Source organism: Mangifera indica, chromosome 2 (assembly GCF_011075055.1).
Source record: "Mangifera indica cultivar Alphonso chromosome 2, CATAS_Mindica_2.1, whole genome shotgun sequence".
NCBI classification, from domain to species: Eukaryota; Viridiplantae; Streptophyta; class Magnoliopsida; order Sapindales; family Anacardiaceae; genus Mangifera; species Mangifera indica.
Window position 1 is genome coordinate 10,483,431 of NC_058138.1, and position 22,173 is coordinate 10,505,603.

The window sequence follows — 22,173 nt, forward strand, 5'->3', positions numbered from 1 at the left end:
ATACTTGGTTTATTAGTACAACCCTTTAGGTTTAACATGGTGTAGCGATGGGCACTTTTTTAGATGATCTATAAATGCATATGAAAACTTAAAGATTATGATAAACATTTAATAATGTGTCAAAGACCCTAAACCAGATAAAGAAACATTCCATCAAACCTAATTTCCCAATCATACGTTCCATATAGGTAAAATCTTTCTATTGTCCAATCCTAATATATTTTAGGCTCATGATTCGTCAAAACCCTAATCTTGATATATTATGAATCATCAATCGATATATTTAGAATGTGTCACCATGAACAACCTTCATATGACTTATATTATACTCTAGCCAAAGATTTTGGTTTATAATATTTATTGACATCTATTCAAGAATTCGAATATGGATCGAGTCAATAGATACTCTAAATCCAATATCTTTGCATCAATAGATCCAATTTTGATTATTATTCATCTTTGCATAGAAACAATGTATGATTAACATGACCTTTCATACGAAATATGATTAATCTTATATTTATACATTATATGAACCACACACATGTATATCAGATTGGGTCAAAAGATTACTTCGTACACTAATACAATTATACAATAAGTCATTAAATATGATTTAATAACCATATGACTTACTCTTATTGGTCAAGTTTGAAAAACGGTTCACTAATTATTAATTCACACTAATACCCTAATAATATGATCATCATCATCAACCATACTAATATCATCTCATGATATTCAATGAAGAAATTTAGTATGCCTACTATGTGACATTATTATCCAACTTATATCATGTTCATAAGGAACAATTTGATAATTCAGTTTTATTTGCTAAGTGAATTATCCAAACAATTCACATACATACTTTACATAAATAAACATAAAGGAACTCGTTTACATATATGAACAAAAGAACTCTTTTTTTATTAATAAATTATTACATATATATACACAAGATAAAATGTCTAGAAACCAACAACATAAATAGCTTTTAGGGCATACATTAACAACTATGTCCAGCTCAATCGCTAAGGAACCACTCATTGGATCCCTACTGGTGCGACCATATCATCTTTAGGTGAAAACATTATCATTTGGAAATTATGTCTTATTATTATATCCTACGTCGATCAGATTGGATTGAATATAGTGATTTGGCACCTTGGCCATGTAAGCACTCTTATGTAGTCCACTCACCTATACCACTATCGAACTATCAAACATCATCTTAGCTAAGCTTTACTACGAGTTAATACCTTACTGTATGTACAATGTCCTACTGCAGATATGCCTTACTACAAGCATTTTAGGGAGTTTGTACTCATGGTGCATACTTTATATAAACACAAGTAAAGGAAATAGTTTACATATATGAACAAAAAAACTTTTTCTTTTATAAATAAATTATTACATATATATACAAGATAAAATGCCTAGAAACTAACAATATGAATGGCTTTTAGGGCATACACTAATAACTATGCCTAGCTCAATCACAAAGGAACCACTCACCGAATCCTTATTGGTGTGACCATATCATATTTAGGTGAACATTATCATCTAGAAGTTATGTCTTGTTATTATATGTTAGGTCGATCGGATTGGATTGAATATAAGGGTATTCGCCTTGGCCATGTGAGCACTCTTGTACAGTCCACTCCTCTATACCACTATTAGACTATTAAACATCATCTTAGTTGAGCTTTACTATGAGTTAATACCTTACTATAGGTACAATGTTCAACTAAGGATGTGTTGTACTATAAATAGTGTAGGGGGTTTATACTCATGGTGCATACTTTATATAAATACAAGTAAAGGAAGTAGTTTACATATGTGAATAACTCTTTCTTTTATTAATAAATTATTACATATATATACAAGATGAAATGTCTGGAAACCAACAAAATAAATGGCTTTTAGGGCATACATTAAAAATTATGTGAAAACATTATTATTTAAAAGTTATGTCCTATTATTATATACTAGGCCGATCAAATTTAATTGAATATAAAGACTTGGCAACTTGGCCATGTGAGCATTCCTATGTAGTCCATTCAATTATACCATTATTGGACTATTGAACATCATCTTAGCTAAGCTCTACTACGAGTTAATACCCTACTACAGGTACAACATCTTACTATAGACATGTCTTACTACAAGTAGTGTAGGGAGTTTGTAGTCATGGTGCCCCCTTTAATGACCTTATGACATATAGTATGCATGTATCTTGAGCCACAGATCGACTCAAGCTCGTCTTAGCTTTCACCCTAATCACATCTTGTGCTCCATCATAATCATATCTCTTGGGTATATTAAGTACTACTGCATACATAGAATCTCTATACTGTCTTTTAGAATGACCTTTAAACCTCTAGCATAGTTCTCTTTTTGTTTTCTTTATTCTACCCTTTATACATAAACATACCCTTTGAGATACATGGGCATGTATCTTTCCTTTTGCATGAAGCACAACTATCCTCTTAATGGCATGTCTCTATTGTGTTATAAATGACTTGTTACTGCTAGAACACAACATATATATAATATTCATCATTTAATAAATTCCATGACTTTTTATCGTTCTCTTGTCATGAAAGCTCTTGATGTGACACATGACAAATGTAGTGGGTTTATACTCTCATACACCTGATGCAAGACAAGTGTTAATGGAATTATAATATCATTCGTAATAATGCAAAAAGGTTAATATCATTTAACAGATGAAAAAATAAAAAAAAAAATTCAACGCAATCATTGCAAAGCAATTCTTAAAATAACTAAAATGTTAATTTTATTTATAACATGAATGATTTATTGAATTGATATAAGCTTATTTTTCTAAAATAGACTAAGAAAACGTAAAATACAAAAGGAAAAATAGTTTAACTAGAATAGGAATCCTAATTAATTCCAAATTTTAGAGAACTAGGACTTTAGAAAATAAATTTAATAAAATTTAACTAAAATTTAGTTTTCCTAAACAATAAAATCCTAAAAAAAAAACTTTATTATATTTAATAACTTCTTAAAATATTCCTAAGCTCAAAATATGACCCTTGACAACTTTAATTAATTATTAAATACTCACCACACTAGGAAACTAAATTTAAATTAAAAACTCAATAATATTTGAGTAGTTAAAGTAAATTAAACTCTCCACAACTAGGAAACTTGACTCAACATGATTTGCCATACAAGCATGCCATCTTTTGCCACATTACTTTGCCATGTCACACCAAACATATTGTCATATCCTCTTTAACTGCCACATCATCCACTTATTCTCTTTTTTGTCTTTGACCTATTTATTCAACATCCTCATTCACCTTTTCCACCAAACCACCATTTTACCTCGGATCTTCTTTTAAGCTCTTTTCCTTCCACAATTATAATGTATTAACCACTTAACCCCTCTTTTACCTCGGATCTTCTTTTAACCTCTTTTTCTTTCATTTTTTAATCTTTTTTTCCTTCCATTTTTTCCTTCCATGATTTGCCATTCGAAGGAAAATATCACTAAATTGACTATTAGAGCATGCATTTCTTTCAAAATATATAATAAAACTCATAAAATCTTTAAAAGAAACTTCATTTATTAATAATTGGAAACACGATTAAAATACTCTTATTAAAATAAGTATCGAAAGCACACAAAAGATATCCCAAACTTAAAACATAACTAAAAGATCACAATATATGTGGTCAAATACATAAAGGCATTAACAAAATAAAAACTGATAATAGACAAAATTGCCCTTACAACTCAATATACCTGTTAGCCACCACTCTTCCTATAGTCTTCATCATCACCTACACCTGCACGAATGAAAGTAGAGGAATGAGTGGCAAAACATTCAGTAAGTAAGAGACTCTACTTCTAACTTTTGCATAATCCTTAAAAGGTCTTTGGTCTCGACCCATATTATCATTGTCATCTGGAATTGATATTAAACTCCTATTAGAATGATAGTGGATCCATCTATTATCTCTATGCTCATACTGAACTTTAGAGAATGTCTAGGCCACATATCTCAATTTTTGAATCAAACTATGTCTCATTCGCTCACTAAGGAACCACTCTTTGGATTCCTACCTAGTGTGACCATAACTTTACTTAGTGAAAGCATCATCATTTAAGAGTTATTACTGAAACTATATATTATGTCAATCAAATTAAATCGAATACAAGGATTCAACACCTTGGTCATGTGAGTTATCTCTCTCTATTTCATTGCATATGAACTTGTTCTTAATAGGGTTTTTTCTTGCGAGTGAATACCTTATTACAAGTATAGTGTCCAATTACAAATAAGCTCTACTAGAGGTGGTGTAGGGACTGTGTACTTACAATTTCTCCTCGTAACAATCCTATGATGTCTAATATGTATACATCTCAAGTCTTAACTAAATTCGGGTTCATTCTCGCTTTCACCCTAAGAATATCTCATGCCTTCCTAAAACTTTCATCTCTTAGGCATATTGGGTACTATTGTGTACCTAAGATCTCTTTACTAACTCTTGAGATAACCTATAGATCTTAACCTAGTTCCTTTTCTCTTTTCTTTTCTTTTGCCTTATATACATGGACGTGTACTTCTTAACACATGAGGTTGTATCCCCTTTTACACATACATGACTATCTTTCTAATGGTTTTTCCTAGTGTAACTATGTTTCCATATACGCAGGGGTGTGCCTTTTTATCATAAGTGTGTTCCCTTTAGATATTTAATACACTTTCCTTATTTAAGACTTATCTCAACCTTGCCATTTTTTAGGGGTATTATAGTCATTTCTTTTCATATATGGTCATGTAAAAACTTTACATAGGAAGCCCATGTGTCTTAATTAACTGCTTATTGGTCAATGACGTCTAACGATCATCGAAACATAAAAAACCCAATCTAAATTTTAGAGTTCGCACACACGGGCATTTGTTCCATACCACATGACCATGTGGCAAATGTCAGAAAGAGATCGAAAAAGCCTAAATTGGATCCTTATTTACATTCCAATTATTCAAACACTGTCTAATCAGTTCTTTGCTATGATAATATGTCTAAGTTATGAAAAAAACTAAACCTAAATACAACTGAGTGCCAAGAAATCATAAATTGATCAACTCACTCAATCCAAACTCAACCCATCAAACTTCATAAGTAGTTATAAGCACACATATCTTTCCATCTAATCTCACCATACTATATTGTATTCCCAATAACTCAGACACACATTGCACATATAATACATATCAAGAATAGATTCATCATCCTAATAACATGTATTAATATATATATATATATATAACTCAACATCTCTCACTCAAATATAACATGATAAAACCATTCACGAATACTCCTATATAATGAACAAAAGCATCACATTATCAGAGGCATAATTCTAGATTAAATGCATTATATTACTCAAAGAATGAGTAAAAGGATCCCTACTTACCTCTTACCAATTTTGTCAAAATAACAATAATCATAGGGTCTTCTTCTCCCCTCTTTTCCTTTTACCACAATGTTAAAATCTGGTCACCACAAAGTCAGATGATCAAACTCAGAGTCTCTCTCTCTCTCTCTTGAAAATGCATACATTTGGATAGTTATTGGAATCCCTAAAATTCAGCGATCATGCCTTTTTAAAAACTAAAGCCACGCACGTCATACACGACTATGTATTGCTTAATTTAAATCTTACATAGAAATCACCTTATTTGACTGATGTGGCAATGACACACGAGTATGGCCTTCTCATACATAATCATGTGCCACTTAACTATCATATCTTAACTTTAAACTCACTTGGCATCATACAAAAACATATGAAAAGACTATTATTCCCTTGAGATGTACCTATGAGTGTTACAGAATTTGAGACCTTGGATAACAAATAACAATTTAAAATTTTTAATAAATTGTACAAACACATTGCAAAAACCCCTTCTGAATCATTCATGTAGAGACTTGGTTCACAACATACATAAAACACACATACATAAAACACACATAAGGTGTTTTATTCGATATACCTATATAGCCAAATTATTTACACGATGGCACATCATCTATGTATACAATTATATACTAAAAAATGTGTGCACATAGCATTGATTCGGTATATACTAACTTCTTAGTTAGTGATTGAACTAAGATTTATGCTAAGGGGTCTTTATGGCTTCTTTAGTTTGTTTTGTGCCCTATATTTCTAGTTGAACATACATTATTTTTTTAACTAACATTTGATAAACCTTTCCATTTGGATCCGAAAGATAGAAGGAAGGAATAAAAAAAATGGTATTGTTCAACCAAATTAAGAGAGCACAAATCAAACTAAACAATTATAATCTACATAATGAACTCCTACTTTAACAAAATAAAAGGCCAAAGGACTTATTCTCACCCAAGGTTTGTTGAATTCTCAAACTGGTACCCATTAAATATTGAAATATCAAACTCCCACTCATGGGTTGTTAAAATTAACAGAATCAGTCATTTTTCAGGGGTAAAATTTTTATTTAACAAGAAATATATTTAATATAATAAGACTTCATGTCAAAGAGGTTATATTTTCCTCCTACTAGGTTTCCATTTCTCTAACAAAATTCCTTCGATGCTCTCTCCCTTCTACGATTAGACTCCCTTTCACCCCCTTCTACGAACTTCCCCCTTATTTGGCATCTTTGTCTTCATCTCTAACAAAGACAATCTATCTTTAGCAAAGATGAAGACATCAAAGAGTAGCTGGCAGTAGATCCAGGAGAGATTGTATCAAGAGGAAGACTATTGGTAGCAAAGAAAGAAACGTCATGACCAGATTCTAGTTCTCAAAGAAGGATAGGTTCAAAATGAAACCATAGGAGGGGGAAAATATAATTTTTCAAAATTTAATCTTGGAAGAAATTGTTAGTTTTTTAAACTAAATAGGGAAAATGATATACACTTTTATATTTTTTTTATATTAGTGGTCAAATAATAATTTTACCCCTAAAACTAATAGGTTTTGTTAATTTTAACAACTCATAGATGAAAGTTTGATAATTGAATACTTAATGGGTAATAGTTTGAGGATTCAACAAACCTTGGGTGGAAATAAGTCTTTTGGCCAAAATGAAACATTAATTGTAATGTAACAATCTGTAGCCACTCAATAGTAGTTTAATTCACTATTATAAAAATCAATTGAGATAGCTCATCGAAATTCAATTAGAACTCATACTTCTCAAGATGACTTACAAAAAGGAATGAAAATCCCTAAATTAAAAGAAAAATTAGACAACCAACAAACTAAAGAATAAAATGGAAGAAACAATTCAAAAAAAAATTATTCCATTTGTTTTTTTTGGTCGATTAGTAATAATATAAAGAAAATAAGTATAATAAGAGAAAAGAAATGAAGGAGAGCAAAAGAAAGATCCTTTTTAATTGACGACATTGGTACATAAACGAATAACTGAGTGGAGCCCTGGACAGTCTAGTAAGCAAATTTATCCCTCAAGTTTTCTAGTTCTGTAGTGCCTCGTTACGTTAATGGAGATGTTTTTTGTGTAGGTCTCCCACTCCCAGGGTTGTCATGGTAAAAATAAGCAAATATGATAGCAATCAAAATTATCCATCAAGTTTTCTAATTTAGTAATGAATTAAACTACAAATAATTACAGACTTTAGGTTATAAATTCCTACACTTTACCTAGAATTTGCTAGTTAAAGAAACCTGAAGGAAAAAGGGTAAGCCCAGCCTATACTTCTCAAAATTTTTTGGAATGGGCTATGACTCCGCCACTTCTCTTGGTGATTTACATCTCAAAGTTTCTTTTCGTGGCCTCAATCAAGCTAGAATAATGAATTGTTATCTTCTTGCATATTGATGGAAAAGACTTGGCCTAGTTTGATAAAGACATGCCATCGTTGGTATTTATTTATTTTTTTTGTTTTGTTAATTGGAGACTCCATCTATATTCATTGAATGAATAAATTCCAAACACAGTGACTAAACTTATAACTACTAAACTAGGTAAGTCAAAGTTTGACAAACATAACAAAAGCTCGAACCCAAGCCTTCACCTTAGATGTTTCCAAACACAATGACTGAACCTATAATTGCTAAACTAGATAAGTCAAGGTTTTACAAATGTAACAAAGGCTCGAACCCAATCCTTCACCTTAGATGTTCTAATACTCTATCGATTTTGCTAACCCTTGAGGTCAATTGGTATTTAAATTTATACATATTATTTATGCATATAATATTACTCATTTTATATTGAGTATTTGAGATAAAAATTCAGTGGTGTAGCTGTCCTGAATTTGTTAAAATAAATAGGGAATCTATATATTAATTATAAGGTCTTTACATTAGAAAATAGGAAATTTAATTTTTAATGGATTATTTGTAACATTCATAGGTAAGCCTAAGGACATTCTAGTCTTTTCTCTTGCTTTTTAAATGAGTTAATTATTATGTTCCAAGGTCATACATGCTCGCACATAGGGGCATACACGTCTTTCTATCGTTAGCAAGTTTGAATTTTTCAAGATCAGAATCATGACAAGATTAGGCGTTGTCTTAGTTGTGCAACACAACACATGCCTGTATAAAGTCCATGCACGCCTATGTATCAATTCCAGGAGGCAAAATAAAAGCACGTTTAACCTAATATTTTAATTATTTTTCTCACCCTAATTGCACCCAAACAAGAGAGCAAAGGGACAAGAGAGTTTTTGGTTGTTAGAGAGAAGCTTAGATCGTCGAAAATTATTATAGCCATGGAAAGACTTGTTTGTATTCTGAAAGATAAGTAAGCTAGTCTCTCCCTCTTGGATAATCGAGATCTTTTTAAATGAGTTTAAAGCTTGTAATCAAAACTACTATTTATGAGTGATTTTATGATGCTATGAAGATTATTGATTGGATATATGAATTTTCCATATGATGAATTAGTTTTTAGTATTATGATAATCTTGATTGTGTGTCAATTTGATGTTGAGATGAATTTAGTTTTGATCCATGATGTTAGATTATATTTTCATACATTTTGTTTGATGAAAAGATGTCTAAGATGTTTGGAAATGCCCTATGAATATTGTGATGTGCTTAAATGGGCTAGAATCAGATCGAAATTGCTTAGAATAAGTAGGGTTGCAATTTCCAAATCGTGACACATGATCGTGTATGGCCTTATACACGCTCATGTGTCATCAGTTTAAAATACAAAATTTTTGTAATGTTCACACACTAATTCTGAGGGAAGGCATACATGACTATGTGATATGAGATACACGCCTATGTGTGACTTTTCAAAAGTGGACGTTACATTTAAAAAGAGGCACACGAGAATGCATCTCATGCACACACCCATGTAATTATTGAAAAGACTATTTTACCTTTAGTTTAAGCACAATAAGGGAGAATAAAAAGAAAAAAAAAAAAAAGAAAAAAAAAAGACCCTAGTAAGAAAGACAAGATAGTTATAGTTAGAAATGGTGTTTAGCTATGTGGGAGACAACACGTAATCCCAATCAAGTTAGATCTAGGTTGAAAAACAAAAAAGTTAAAGAGAGTGATTCACATCTAGTTTCCAATTGTGTGTAAACGTGACAAGATACATGAAAGTGATAGGGTTAGATACCCGTGCAATACATCATGCACTTAGTGCCAAGACGCAGAGCCACTCATTTCAGTTCAAGTTTGCATGATAAAGATTATGGCCTTTTAGATATTTCTCACGTTGTCACTGGAATGCATCACATATGCACCACAATAAAGGTTATATGGCATATGCTTAAGGCACAACAAATAGTGACACTCAAGGTGTCTTATATTTTTACTAGGACATGAGATATGTCAATTTCAGCTTAGGCCTTAGTAACTTATATGGATGGCCTATGTAAAGGCACGAGGGTGTTGAGTTATGATCACTTCTAGATTCACAAATGGAATGTCAGGTTTATCAATTTATAAGTGTAATCAAAGTGTACAAATGTCACTGTTTATTGAGTTTTTTCACTTATACATTCCTTTTTATTATTTTATAGGTAGATGTGAGTAATGGGGCATGTGAAGGATGCGACGATCCAGTGAGTATTTGCACAAGAGCAAAGGGCATATTAATCATTTTTATATATTTTTTTATATTCATGTATTGATGACATTCAAATATAGTTTGATATTTTTTCATGCAAAATAACTATTCAAATTGAGTTTCAGACATTGTTTTATTTATAAATACTATAAATGGGGCATTTCAAAATTTATCTAAATTTCACCTTTTTGCACATTTGAATATTTATGATCATGCATTAAATTGCAAGGTTTTAAACTAAATAGTCTAATTGTGCACATCTCTCCATGTCATATTCTAAATAAAGGTATATATCTAGAGAGAGGTGTTACATTTATAATATCAAACCATGATCTTAGTCCCTAAAAAGGTGATAGGCTTTAGTGTAATGAAGTCAATTAAGGAAAGTAGCACTCATGTAACATTGACCACATTTGCACGCCTACCACAATAAATATAATAAAGCTGCATTCAGTTAAAGTATTATATGTGTCTAAATCATGATATTATTTTAGGATAGAGAGATCCAATAGATTAATTAAGGATGCCCTAAAGGTCCCCAATCAAGAGAAAAGCCAAGCTGAGGCTCAAGAACAGGCATTTGACGTATCAGTTGTGCTATTAGTAGATAATGAGGCTATTCGATCGATAGTGAAGAATATTCTCTAGTGCATGCCCTATCAATGCTAGAACAGCTTTCAATTACTGAGATACCATCCCAACAGGACAAAATAAAATGGTAAGTGGCAGGTAGACACCAATCTCCTGATTTTAGAGGAAATACAATTTTAGATAGGTTACTTGTTAAGAAGTGGTTGGAAAAAGGAGAGGACATCATGAAGATCTACACCATGAAAGATGTAGATAAGATCCAATATGCTAGCTTTTCACTAAAAGATGATGCAAAGGTATAGTAGCAAACATTTTATGGGACTTATCAAGTATTAGAGATGACTTAGGCTAACTTCAAATAGGCTTTTGAGAGAGAGTACTTATCTATAGACATTTTCCATATGAAGGCTTAATAGTTTCTTCACTTGAGACATGGTAATATGATAGTTAAGGATTTCTCTACCAAGCTAAACTCGTTAGCTAAGTAGCTCTAGAAGTAACCAGTTCAGCTAAAGGTAAGTTAGAGGTTTTCCTTGGTAAACTCGAATCAGATATCGTCAAAAATGTCATGATAAGAGATAATCTTCCCAGATCTTTTTCAAAGTCCCTAGGCAGAGTTTTGAGATTAAAGGTCATAAGACAAAAGATGGTAAGAGATAAGGAGATACTAGATTAACTAATGCTAGTAGCCTTATCCCTAAGATAAGGCCATATAGTCATATGTGGCAGTTGAAAGGACAAGAACCAAGATAAGGGTAGTAGAGACTTTAGAGCAAGAGGTCTTTTCAACCTTAAAACAAGAAAAACTAGAGAGGTAAGAAACAAAAGAGAGAAGATCAACTGAGGTGCGATGATCCCACTACTTGCCATAAATATGGGCAGAGACATACCAAACAATGTCTTGCTAGTTAGAGAGTATGTGACAAGTGCAAGCAACCTCAGTACTTTGTCAAATAATGCACTAGCCTAATGGTACCAACCCTAATAAAGTAGACAGTTAAAGGAAGATAAGCCTAAATGTATACAACCACTTAAACCTAGGTTGAGGCTAACTTGACAGTAGTGATAGGCTTTTTAATCTTTCACTCTTGTCCTTTGTATGCTTTGATTGACTTGGTGTTATGCATTATTTTATTGCTAGTAGCATAGTAGAAAAATTAGGGGTAGAACTTGTAACGATCCTATAAATCAGTATAGAGATGTTAGATAGAGACAAAGTCCATTGTAGCCACATGCTAATTGGAGAGATAGATGGTTTCTCTAAGAGGTCGAGAGAATGTCATAAACCTGATAATAATGGGCATGCCAGACTTTGATGCAATACTTGGCATGGACTTCTTAAACAAATATGGAGCAGAGATAGATTACAAAAATAAAAAGGTCTAGTTCAACCTAGATAATAAAGAAGAATTTAATTTTGGAGAAGGTCAAGTTCTCAGCATGATGATCAACAGTGTCAACAATAGAAAAATTTGAGTAAGAGGTGCACAACTTATTTGGCGCATATAATAAGTAGATCAAATGAGGCTGTCACAAGTGTTAAAGTTACTCTAATGGTATAAGAATTCTTAGATATTTTCCTTGATAGTCTTTTAGAGTTAGCATTTGAGAGGGAGATAAAGTTTAGTATTAAACTTACCTCGAGTATAGTGCCAATCTCCAAGGCACCATACATAATAGCCCTCGTTAAACTTCAAAAGTTAAAGAAACAATTACAAGAACCATTTGATAGTGTCTTTATCAAATTAAGCCACTTGTTATGGAGGCACCAATCTTGTTTGTGAAAAAGAAAGATAAATTGATAAGAATGTGCATCGACTATAAGAAGTGGAACAAAGTAACAGTGAAAAACCAATATCTACTCCCGCAAATCAATGACTTGTTTGATCAGCTTAAAGTTGTATTAGTGTTCTACAAGATTTACCTGAGGTTAAGTTATCATTAGGTCTAGGTTATTGAGCAAGATATACCTAATACTTCATAACCAATATGGGTATTACAAATTTATGTTTATGTCGTTTAGGTTGATCAATGCCCCAATAGTGTTTACAGCCTTATGAATAGAGTGTTCAAAGTTGCCTAGATAATTTTTTGGTGGTATACATAGATTATATCCTTGTATACTCTAGGACTTAAGAAGAGCATGCATAGCATCTAAGGTTTATGCTGCAATGATTAAGAGCGAGACAGTTATATGCCCAATTTTCTAAGTACGAGTTCTAGCTAGACAAATTAGTTTTTCTTGGACATGTGGTCTTAGTAGATGGTGTCTTGATAAACCTTAGTAAAATATATATTGTGTTAGAGTGGTAGAAGCCCAAGTCAACTAAGGAGATGAGGAGTTTCTTTAGGTTGACAGGTTATTATAGGCAGTTTATTAAGGGTTTTGCCAGGTTAGCTTGGCCGCTTACAAAATTTACTCGTAAGGATATTCCTTTTAGATGTTAGGATGCCAATAAGCAAAGTTTTTAGGATTTAAAGAAGAGGTTAACATCAACTCTTGTCTTAGCTTTGCTAATAGAAGGTAAATAATATGATCTTTTCATAGATGCCTCACATCATGGTTTGAAAGCAGTTTTGATGTAGAACAATAAAGTAATAACATATGCCTCCTACCAAATGAAATACTATGATACCAGGTACTTGACACAACCTTAAATTGGCAACTACTATGCTTGCTCTTAAGATATGGCAAAATTATTTGTATGGGATCAAGTGTAATATATACATGGATCACAAAAGCCTCAAGTATGTTTTTATCCAGAAAGAGCTCAATATGAGGCAAAGGCAACGACTATAGTTAGTAAAAAATTATGAGTGTGAGATCAGTTACCACCTAGGCAAGGCCAATGTAGTTATAGATACTCTGAGTAGAAAAATAGTTTTATCATAGATTACCACTCACTGAAAGTTATAGTAGGAGTTGGCGAAAGAGCAGATAAAGGTAATCACAAGGTTGTTGGTAGACCAGCAAATATATTCAACCCTTTTAGATAAAATCTGTTTGACCAAAGTATCAGATTATTGGTGTGTCTAGTTAAGTTAGATAGTTGTTGAGTTGACTGAGTTAGATTTGAGTATTGTAAAAGGTATTTTGAGATTTAGAGTTTAAGTATATGTTCACCAAGAACAGAGTTTGAGAGATAGGATTCTCATTGAGGTACATAATTCCTTTTACATTGCCTATCCTATGAGTGTAAAAATGTATCAAGATTTGAGAATATCTTTCTGGTGGTCAGGTATGAAGAAAGATATAGGACATTTTGTGGCGAGGTGTCTAGTGTGTCAAAAAGTTAAAGTTGAATATCAAAGACTATTAGGACTGTTATAGTCTCTTAGTATTCTAAAGTGGAAATGGTAACATATCTTGATAGACTTCATGGTTGGATTATCAAAGGTTAGAAGAGGATACAATGCTTTGTGGGTCATAGTTGACTGATTGAACAAGTTAGTGTACTACATTGTAGTGAAAGACACCATAAATATAGATTAGTTGAGTTAGATATATGTTAAGGAGATAAATAGACTTTATGAAGTACTTAAAATGATAGTTTTAGATCAAGATACCAAGTTTGTCTTGACTTTTTGATAGAGTATGTAAAGGTCTTTGGGTACGAGATTAGCATTTAGTACAGTCTACCATCCCTATACAAATGTTTAGACTGAGAGAGTCAACTGGCTAATGAAAAATATGTTAAGGGTGTGTTACCTAGATGGAGGAGTGAGTTAGATAGATATATTGCCATTGATAGAGTTTGAGTACACTAACAATTACCAGACAACTATCAAGATGCCATTGTAAATTTTCATTGCATTAGGATGAAAAAGGAGAAAGAGATGCCTTGATTCAGTCTTTAGGACTAGAGATGGCCCAAAAGATAAGTGAGGATGTCAAATTGATAAGGGAGAGGATGAGACAGGCTCAAGACGACAAGAAAAGTTATTCATACCAAAAGAAATGCAATCTCAAGTTTAGTATAGGTGATAACGTTTTCATTAAAATAACCCCCTATAAGCATGTTATGAGATTCGATAGGAAAGATAAGTTAGTGTTGAGTTTAGTGGGACTATTTGAAGTATTGGAACATATAGTTAAGGTTACCTACCAGCTTGCGGTGCTAACAAACATGGATTGCTTTCATAACGTGTTTCATGTTATTATATAAGTATGTCAATGAGCCGACCCATGTGCTCAGAGTTAAGAAGGTCAAGATTAAGGATAATTTGGCATATGAGGAATACCCAATTCAGATCCTAGATAGGCAAGGTAAAGAGCTTAGACACAGATAGATTTTCTTTATGAAAGTTTTATAGAGGAATCACAAAGTTAAGAAGCCACATGAGAAGTCGAGTAACACATGAGGCAATGGTTCCCAGAACTTTTTGAGTGAATTTTGAGGACAAAATTAACATAAGGAAGGGAGGATTGTAACACTCATAAGTAAGCCCAAAGGCATTCTAATCTTTTCCCTTTCCTTAATTATGTGACATGACACACGCCTAAGTAGAGTTCATACACGCTCGTGTGTCATATTTAAGAGGAAAAATAAAAACATGTTTAACCTAATCTTTTCATTATTTTTCTCACCTAGCCACACCTAAACAAAAGGTCAAAGGTAAAAGAGAGTTTTTGGTCGATGCAGAGAAACTCGGGTCATCTATAGCCACACAAAGACTTGCTTGTACATTGAAAAATAGGTAAGTCAATCTCTCCCTCTTAGCTAATCAAGCATGTTTTTAAATGAGATTAAAGCTTGCAATCAAAACTATGAGTTTTGAGTGATTTTATGATGTTATAAAGATTATTGATTGGATATGTGAATTTTCCTAATGATGAATTAGGTTGTAGTTTTATAATCATCTTGATTGTGTGTCAATTTGATGTTGAGATGAATTTAGCCTTTATCCATGATATTAAATTATACTTTCATACATTTTATTTGATGAAAAGATGTCTAAGATGCTTAGAAATGCCTTATGAATATTGTGATGTGTTTAAATTGCTAGAATCATATCGGAATTGGTTAAATTCCATATCACAACACATGACTATGTATAGCCTCATATACGCCTATGTGTCAATAGTTCAAAATAGAAAATTTGCACAATGTTTACTTGCTTGTTCTCAGGGAAGGCATATATGACTGTATAATATGAAGCACACGCCTGTGTGTGACTTTCTAAAAGTGGATGCCATACTTAAAAGAGGCACATAAGGGTGTATCTTAGGCACACACTCATGTAGTTATTGAAGAGACTATTTTACCTTTAGTTCAAGCATAATAAGGGAAAGCAAGAAGAGAGAGGAAAAAATAAGAGACCTTAGAAAGAAAGACAAGATAGTTATTGTTAGAAAAAGTGTTCGACTATGTGAGAGATGACACATGATCCTGATCAAGTTGGATCTAGATCAAAAATCAGAAAAGTTAATAAGAGTGGTTCATATCTAGTTCATTACTAATTATGTGCAAAAGTGACAAAATACGTGAAAGCGATAAGGTTGATTACACATAAGAAGAATCATACACTCGACACCAAGGTGCATAACCATTTAGTTTAGTTCAGATGTGAATGGTAAGAATTATGGCTTTTTAGATATTTTCTCACATGGTTAGCAAGATGCATCATATATGTACTCATGGTAAGGGTCATCCCAAGATGGTTTAAATAACAATTGTGATTAGCTTATATGATAAACGAAGAGACTACTATCATATTTTTTCTTATGTGACCAGGTGGTTATAGTTAGCTAGCCCAATAAGGCATATTACATATGCGTAAGACACAAAAGATAGTGACACACAAGGTGTCTTATGCTTTTGCTAGAGAATCAGATATGCTGATTTCAACTTAGGTCTTAGTAACCTATATGGATGGTTCATGTTAGGCCATGAGAGTACTAAGTTGTGACCATATCCAGATTCACAAACAGAATGTCAGGTTTATAAGTTTATAAGTGTATTCAGAATGCCAAGAGATCACTAACTTAATGAGTATTTTCACTCACGTGTTAATTTTCATTGTTTTGCAGGTAGAGATAAGTAGCAAGACATGTAAGGGAGTCAGAGGTCTAGTCAACATCTGCGTAAGGGTTAGAGGCATAATAGTCATTTTATATATTTCTTTATATTCATGTATTGATGACATTAGATACAGTTTGACATTTGTTTATTCATAATAATCATTCAGATTGAGTTAAGACATTGTTTTATTTATAAAGTACCATAAATAAAGTATTTCAATATTTATTCAAATTTCACATTTTTGCACGGTTGATATTTATGATCATGCATTAAATTACAAGGTCTTGAATTAAATAATATAGTCATACATGTCTCTTCAAATCACATTCTAAATAGAGGTATGTGTTTAGAGAGGAGTGTTACATTATTACCTCACACTAGAAATTATACTATAAATTTTACAAAAATTAATTACAACCATGAGAAAAAAGAATAATGCTACTTCAAAGTAAATGACATTTTCCCACCCAAGATTTGACCTAAAAACACTTTTTCACCACTAGTTTACATAAATAATATTTTTTCTACTCAGACTCAAATTCTATTTAAAAAACTAACAATGTCAAGGTAAAATAGTAATTTTATCGTTTATTAATTTTAAAAATAGAAAAAAAGACATTTTATCATACCTATATATTTTAAATATAATAATTTAACCCTTAAAAACTATATTGCATTTTCTTTAATTTTTATGGGATATAATTATCATTTTTAAAGCTATTAGAGGGCAAACTAATATTTTAAAATTTTTCAAAGGACTTTCAAACTTTTTCAAATTTCCAACAACCCCTTAAAAAATTTCACAAAAAACCCTAATATTTTTAAAAGTATAATTTATCTCATAATATATGATTATATGAAAAAAGTTCTCTATCTATAAGAAAGAGAAATAGAGAATAAGGGTGAAAAGGAAAAAAAAGAGTAATTTTTTATATAATTTTTGTTACATATAAGATGGCTTCCCACCGAATGGGAAAGCAATAAATATAAGGGTGGACAATTAAGTATGAACGCATTTAAACAAGGTGGTCTAAGAATCTTAGATAATTGACTTTAGAGGAAACGTTTATTGCACTGCAAGAAAATTTATCTACATATGAAAGGTTTTCTTTGTCTTTTAAAGAACTTGTATATATCTTTTTATTTGTTTTATATTCGGTATGGAAAAGCATCATTTTTGTTTCATCTTTCTTTCATTTTTCCTTGCCAATTATTAAAATTTATAACAATTTTGATATTTAAAAGATTATTTTTAATTTTTGATAATTTAAAGTTATATAATAATTTTAAAAAATAAAATAATAATTTTACTATTTAATACAAGTTTATCAAGAGAATTTAATTTTGAGTAGAAAATTGTTAATTTTACCTTATTTTTAGGTGAAAAAGTATTTTAAGATTCATTTTCAACTTCATCTCTTGCTCATGTGGACTTGTATATGTGAAGATATGCTATCCACATACTTATTATCCCCTCTCTCCAACCATTCATGTTCCACACACATTTAAGCTGTGATAGCTTTGTCTCCATTGCAAAAAAATCGACAATATTCTCCAATATCGTCCACTCATACTCCATGATATAATTTTCGATTTATAACCGGGCTCTCTCGTTGTTATGCTGTGAAACCTAGCCTGAAAGAAATGTATAAGAGCTAAACAGGAGAAGTAATTAGCCAATGCATAGCAAACGTATGGTTACAAAAATAGTGATTAGACACATTAGTTATACAAAATAATTCTCATTTAAATATCATTTATGAGTAATTAGATTTGAATAATTATTCTAATATTTAAATAATATATTATTGTATAACCGAATTTTTTTAAAGTGTATTTGACCTTCTTTTAACACCTGTCACTGATATCATCGGATCATTCACATTTTAAAAACAGTTGAATACAGTGCTACCTCTGTATTTTCATCAATGTTAACACATTTCTTGCATTCTCTCATGATTCTTGTACGTTCATTGTATTAATAACCTACGTATGCATCAAAAAGTTATAAGCTGTGTTGACTGAAGTCAGCCTTCCCAGGATTATGTGGGTTATTGCTTAATGGCCAAAAGATTTATTTTATTTCTACCTCCTAATCTCATATTTTCCTGGTTTAAAAATCTGACTTTTCCCCTCCTCCAAGTACAGGGTTTGAGACTCATATTTTTCATATATACAACCAACCCAGTTTTCTAGAAAATTTCAGTTTTACCTCATTCCTTATATCCGTCGATTTCTCTCTTGTCAACCGAGCCTTGATCTCTAACGATGTCCCCCCTCTTGGTCTCTCTCCTTTCCCTGTCCAGTCAATGAAGACAATTGTCTTCATTTAGGACAAAGATTGTTTATCTTCATCGGCAAGAAAGGGAAGAGAGAGGGAAGAGAGAGACCGGGAGGGAGGATATCGCCAAAGATCAAGGATTAGCTGATAAGAGAGAAATCGCCAAAGAGAATGACAGAGAAAAAGATCTAAGGTGAAATTAAAATTTTCCAAAAAGCTAGGGGGACGATTGTATATGTGAAAAATATAAGAGGCTGAAACCTTGCCAATTTTATAATTTTCGATTCCACTTTCAAAACAAATTTTTGCATGGAATCCAAAAATCGGGTAATTAAAAATTTGGTTTAATTGTCAATGAATTTTTTACATAAAATCAGTTTGGTTTTGGTTTGAAATTTTTTTAATTGAAAAAGTCAGTTCAGTTCACAAATATTGCTAATTAGTTCGGTTACGTAGATTTGTACACACTTACTTGGTGTTGCTTTAATTTTCTTTTGTTTATTGTAATTGATATCTTGAAATATCATTTACTCTTGAGTAATACTACATACACAAAAATATTGTATATATTTATATGTACAACATCATATAGTAACATCTCATTGATACAAATATAATTATACTAATAAATAAATTATATAAATTTATCGGTATAAATGAAGATTTTAATTTATAATATAGTGATATAATTATTTATGTTTTCTCAATTAATTATTATCAGTTCAATTTGTCTAAATAAAATTGTCCAATTTGTTAATAGAATATTAGTCTAGTATTACTCGTAGAAAAATGCCAATGATGTAAACTTTAAGCAGAATATTATTATTATTCTGCCTTTATAAATAGGTATCTTCTATATGCCATTCGTACGACATGGTAAGCTCACTTAATTCCCTCAGTCTTCACATCTAAGTTGTTCTAATAATTTGCAGCCAATAATGGCATCAGAATCACATCAAGCGATTTCAGTGATCCGAAAAGCCCAGGAATTGATCACTCCGGCAGCACCAACGCCACGAGAAATCAAGAAACTTTCAGATATAGACGATCAAGAAGGCCTGAAGTTTAATGTTCCATCAATATTCTTTTACAAGAACAGTCCTTCACCTGAAATGGAAGGGAAAGATCCAGTTAAGGTCATCAGGGAAGCTCTAAGTAAAGCACTTTTGTTTTATTATCCTTTGGCCGGAAGGCTGGTGGAAGGCCACAATCGCAAGCTTCTGGTGGATTGCAGTGGTGAAGGAGTTCTGTTTATAGAAGCTGATGCTGATGTCAAACTTGAGCATTTTGGCGATGAAATTCAGGTTCCATGTCCATATATGGACCAGCTGCTATATAATGTTCCAGGCTCTGATGGCACTCTTGGTTGCCCACTTTTGTTTATTCAAGTAAGTTATCTTCAGAATCAATTACATATTTGATTCACCTATACTATGTTACCATCAAAGTAAATTTGTTCTTTTTCTGGAAATACAGGTGACTCGTCTCCTGTGTGGAGGATTCATTGTCGGGCTACGTTTTATCCACACAATTTTAGACGGATTTGGCTTTATGCAATTCCTGAAAGCCGTGGAGGAGATGACGAAAGGTGCAAATTCGCCATCGTTGACACCTGTTTGGCAAAGGGAAATTTTAAATGCAAGAAATCCACCACGAATAACATGTAGCCACCACGAATTCGAGTCTGTAAAGAACTCCAGAGATATCTTCCTGAACTTGAATCCAGATGAAATTGCCCACAAATCATTCTACTTTGGCCCCAAAGAGATAGCATCACTTCGTCACCGACTTCCCTCTCACCTTGAAAAATGTTCGACGTTTGATTTGATAACAGCCTGTTTATGGAGATGTCGTACGATTGCAATTGAACCAAATCCTGATGAGATTGTTCGACTTTCATTCACAGCTGGTTTTCGCGGAAAGCATTATAACAAGCTTATACCTCCAGGATACTACGGAAATGCTTTTGCATATCCAGCTATATGTTCAAAGGCTGATGATTTGTGCAGGAATCCATTGGAATATGCAGTGCAGTTGGTGAAGAAGATGAAGACTGAAATGAATGAAGAGTATATAAGATCTGTGGCAGATCTTATGGTCACCAGGGGAAGGCCTAAACATACGAGTGAGGGATTATTCATTGTGTCTGATAATTCTCGAGTTGGATTTGATGAGGTTGATTTTGGTTGGGGGAAGCCAGTGTTTGGTGGAATCGCTGGGGCTTTATTACTCATCAGTTTCTTTATTAAGTACCAAAGGAGAGATGGAGAGATTGGAATCATGGTACCAATATGCTTGCCACTCTCAACTATGTTGAAGTTCCAAGAAGAAATGAAGAAGATGACTAAAGCACCAATGTGAAAATGACGAACGTGGCTGCAAATTAAATGCCAAATTGCACCTTGTATAATAAGTTGTTCCTAGATGTATTCGAAGTCTACAGTTTCGAAAATGATTATCGCTTAACCAATTTGTCTTGAAATATAAAGACCAATGTTATGCTTACACACCGTATAATTAGATATATAGATAATGTATCATTATGCAATTAGATGTTGTTTTATTTATTAATTTAAAATCACTCAATTATATAATAATACATCATTTATTTATCTAATTATATATTCAAAAGTATGTACATATAATTCTATTAAAATATGAATCGTCTTACATAATTAAAAATGTTACCATGTATAACAGACTGTTTAAAAGATTCGATCACTTTCAATCTCTAGGATCACATTATAGAGAGTATTTTACATAAACATATAATAAATATCCATAGGGTGTTTATAGAATCAATACCTATGTTGATGACTCCTCCAAATCTCTACATAGCTACTGAGTACACTATTCAACCCACAAATGAGACTATGTCTTGGTATCCATGTGAATCACGAACTTGGGGAGGTTTACTTTGCATAAGAGACAACTAGGGTTTTGTGCATAGTGTATTTGTGCTTTGGGGGTCATGTATGATGGCTATGGTTTTGCTACAAACACTTTTGAATTCTAAAATTATGTTCCTTTAAATAGAGAATTCCATGAATAGCCATTCACTAAAAGACTAAACGGTCATTCCCCTTCACTAAATAGGAAAGATTGTTTGTCATGCATGACTGTGTATTCGCAATTTAGTAAAAGTTAAATTTGACTAAATCAATCCTTTTGGATAAACTCGATTCAT

General features: G+C 32.1%; 1 protein-coding gene across 1 annotated transcript; it reads left to right on the forward strand.

The window, feature by feature from the left end:
* Positions 1–19,842: 19,842 nt before the first annotated feature.
* On the forward strand, positions 19,843–21,491 carry LOC123206522 (methanol O-anthraniloyltransferase-like). The gene is made up of 2 exons (XM_044623755.1): positions 19,843–20,374; positions 20,463–21,491. The coding sequence occupies exons 1-2, from the start codon at positions 19,925–19,927 to the stop codon at positions 21,345–21,347; spliced, it is 1,335 nt and encodes a 444-aa protein (XP_044479690.1). The 5' UTR covers positions 19,843–19,924; the 3' UTR covers positions 21,348–21,491.
* Positions 21,492–22,173: the final 682 nt, after the last annotated feature.

Excerpts from the sequence above, each read along its gene's own strand:
- LOC123206522 (XM_044623755.1), top strand. The coding sequence starts at position 19,925 with ATGGCATCAGAATCACATCAAGCGATTTCAGTGATCCGAAAAGCCCAG. Across the intron at positions 20,375-20,462 it reads GCCCACTTTTGTTTATTCAA|GTGACTCGTCTCCTGTGTGG; the intron begins GTAAGTTATCTT and ends CTGGAAATACAG.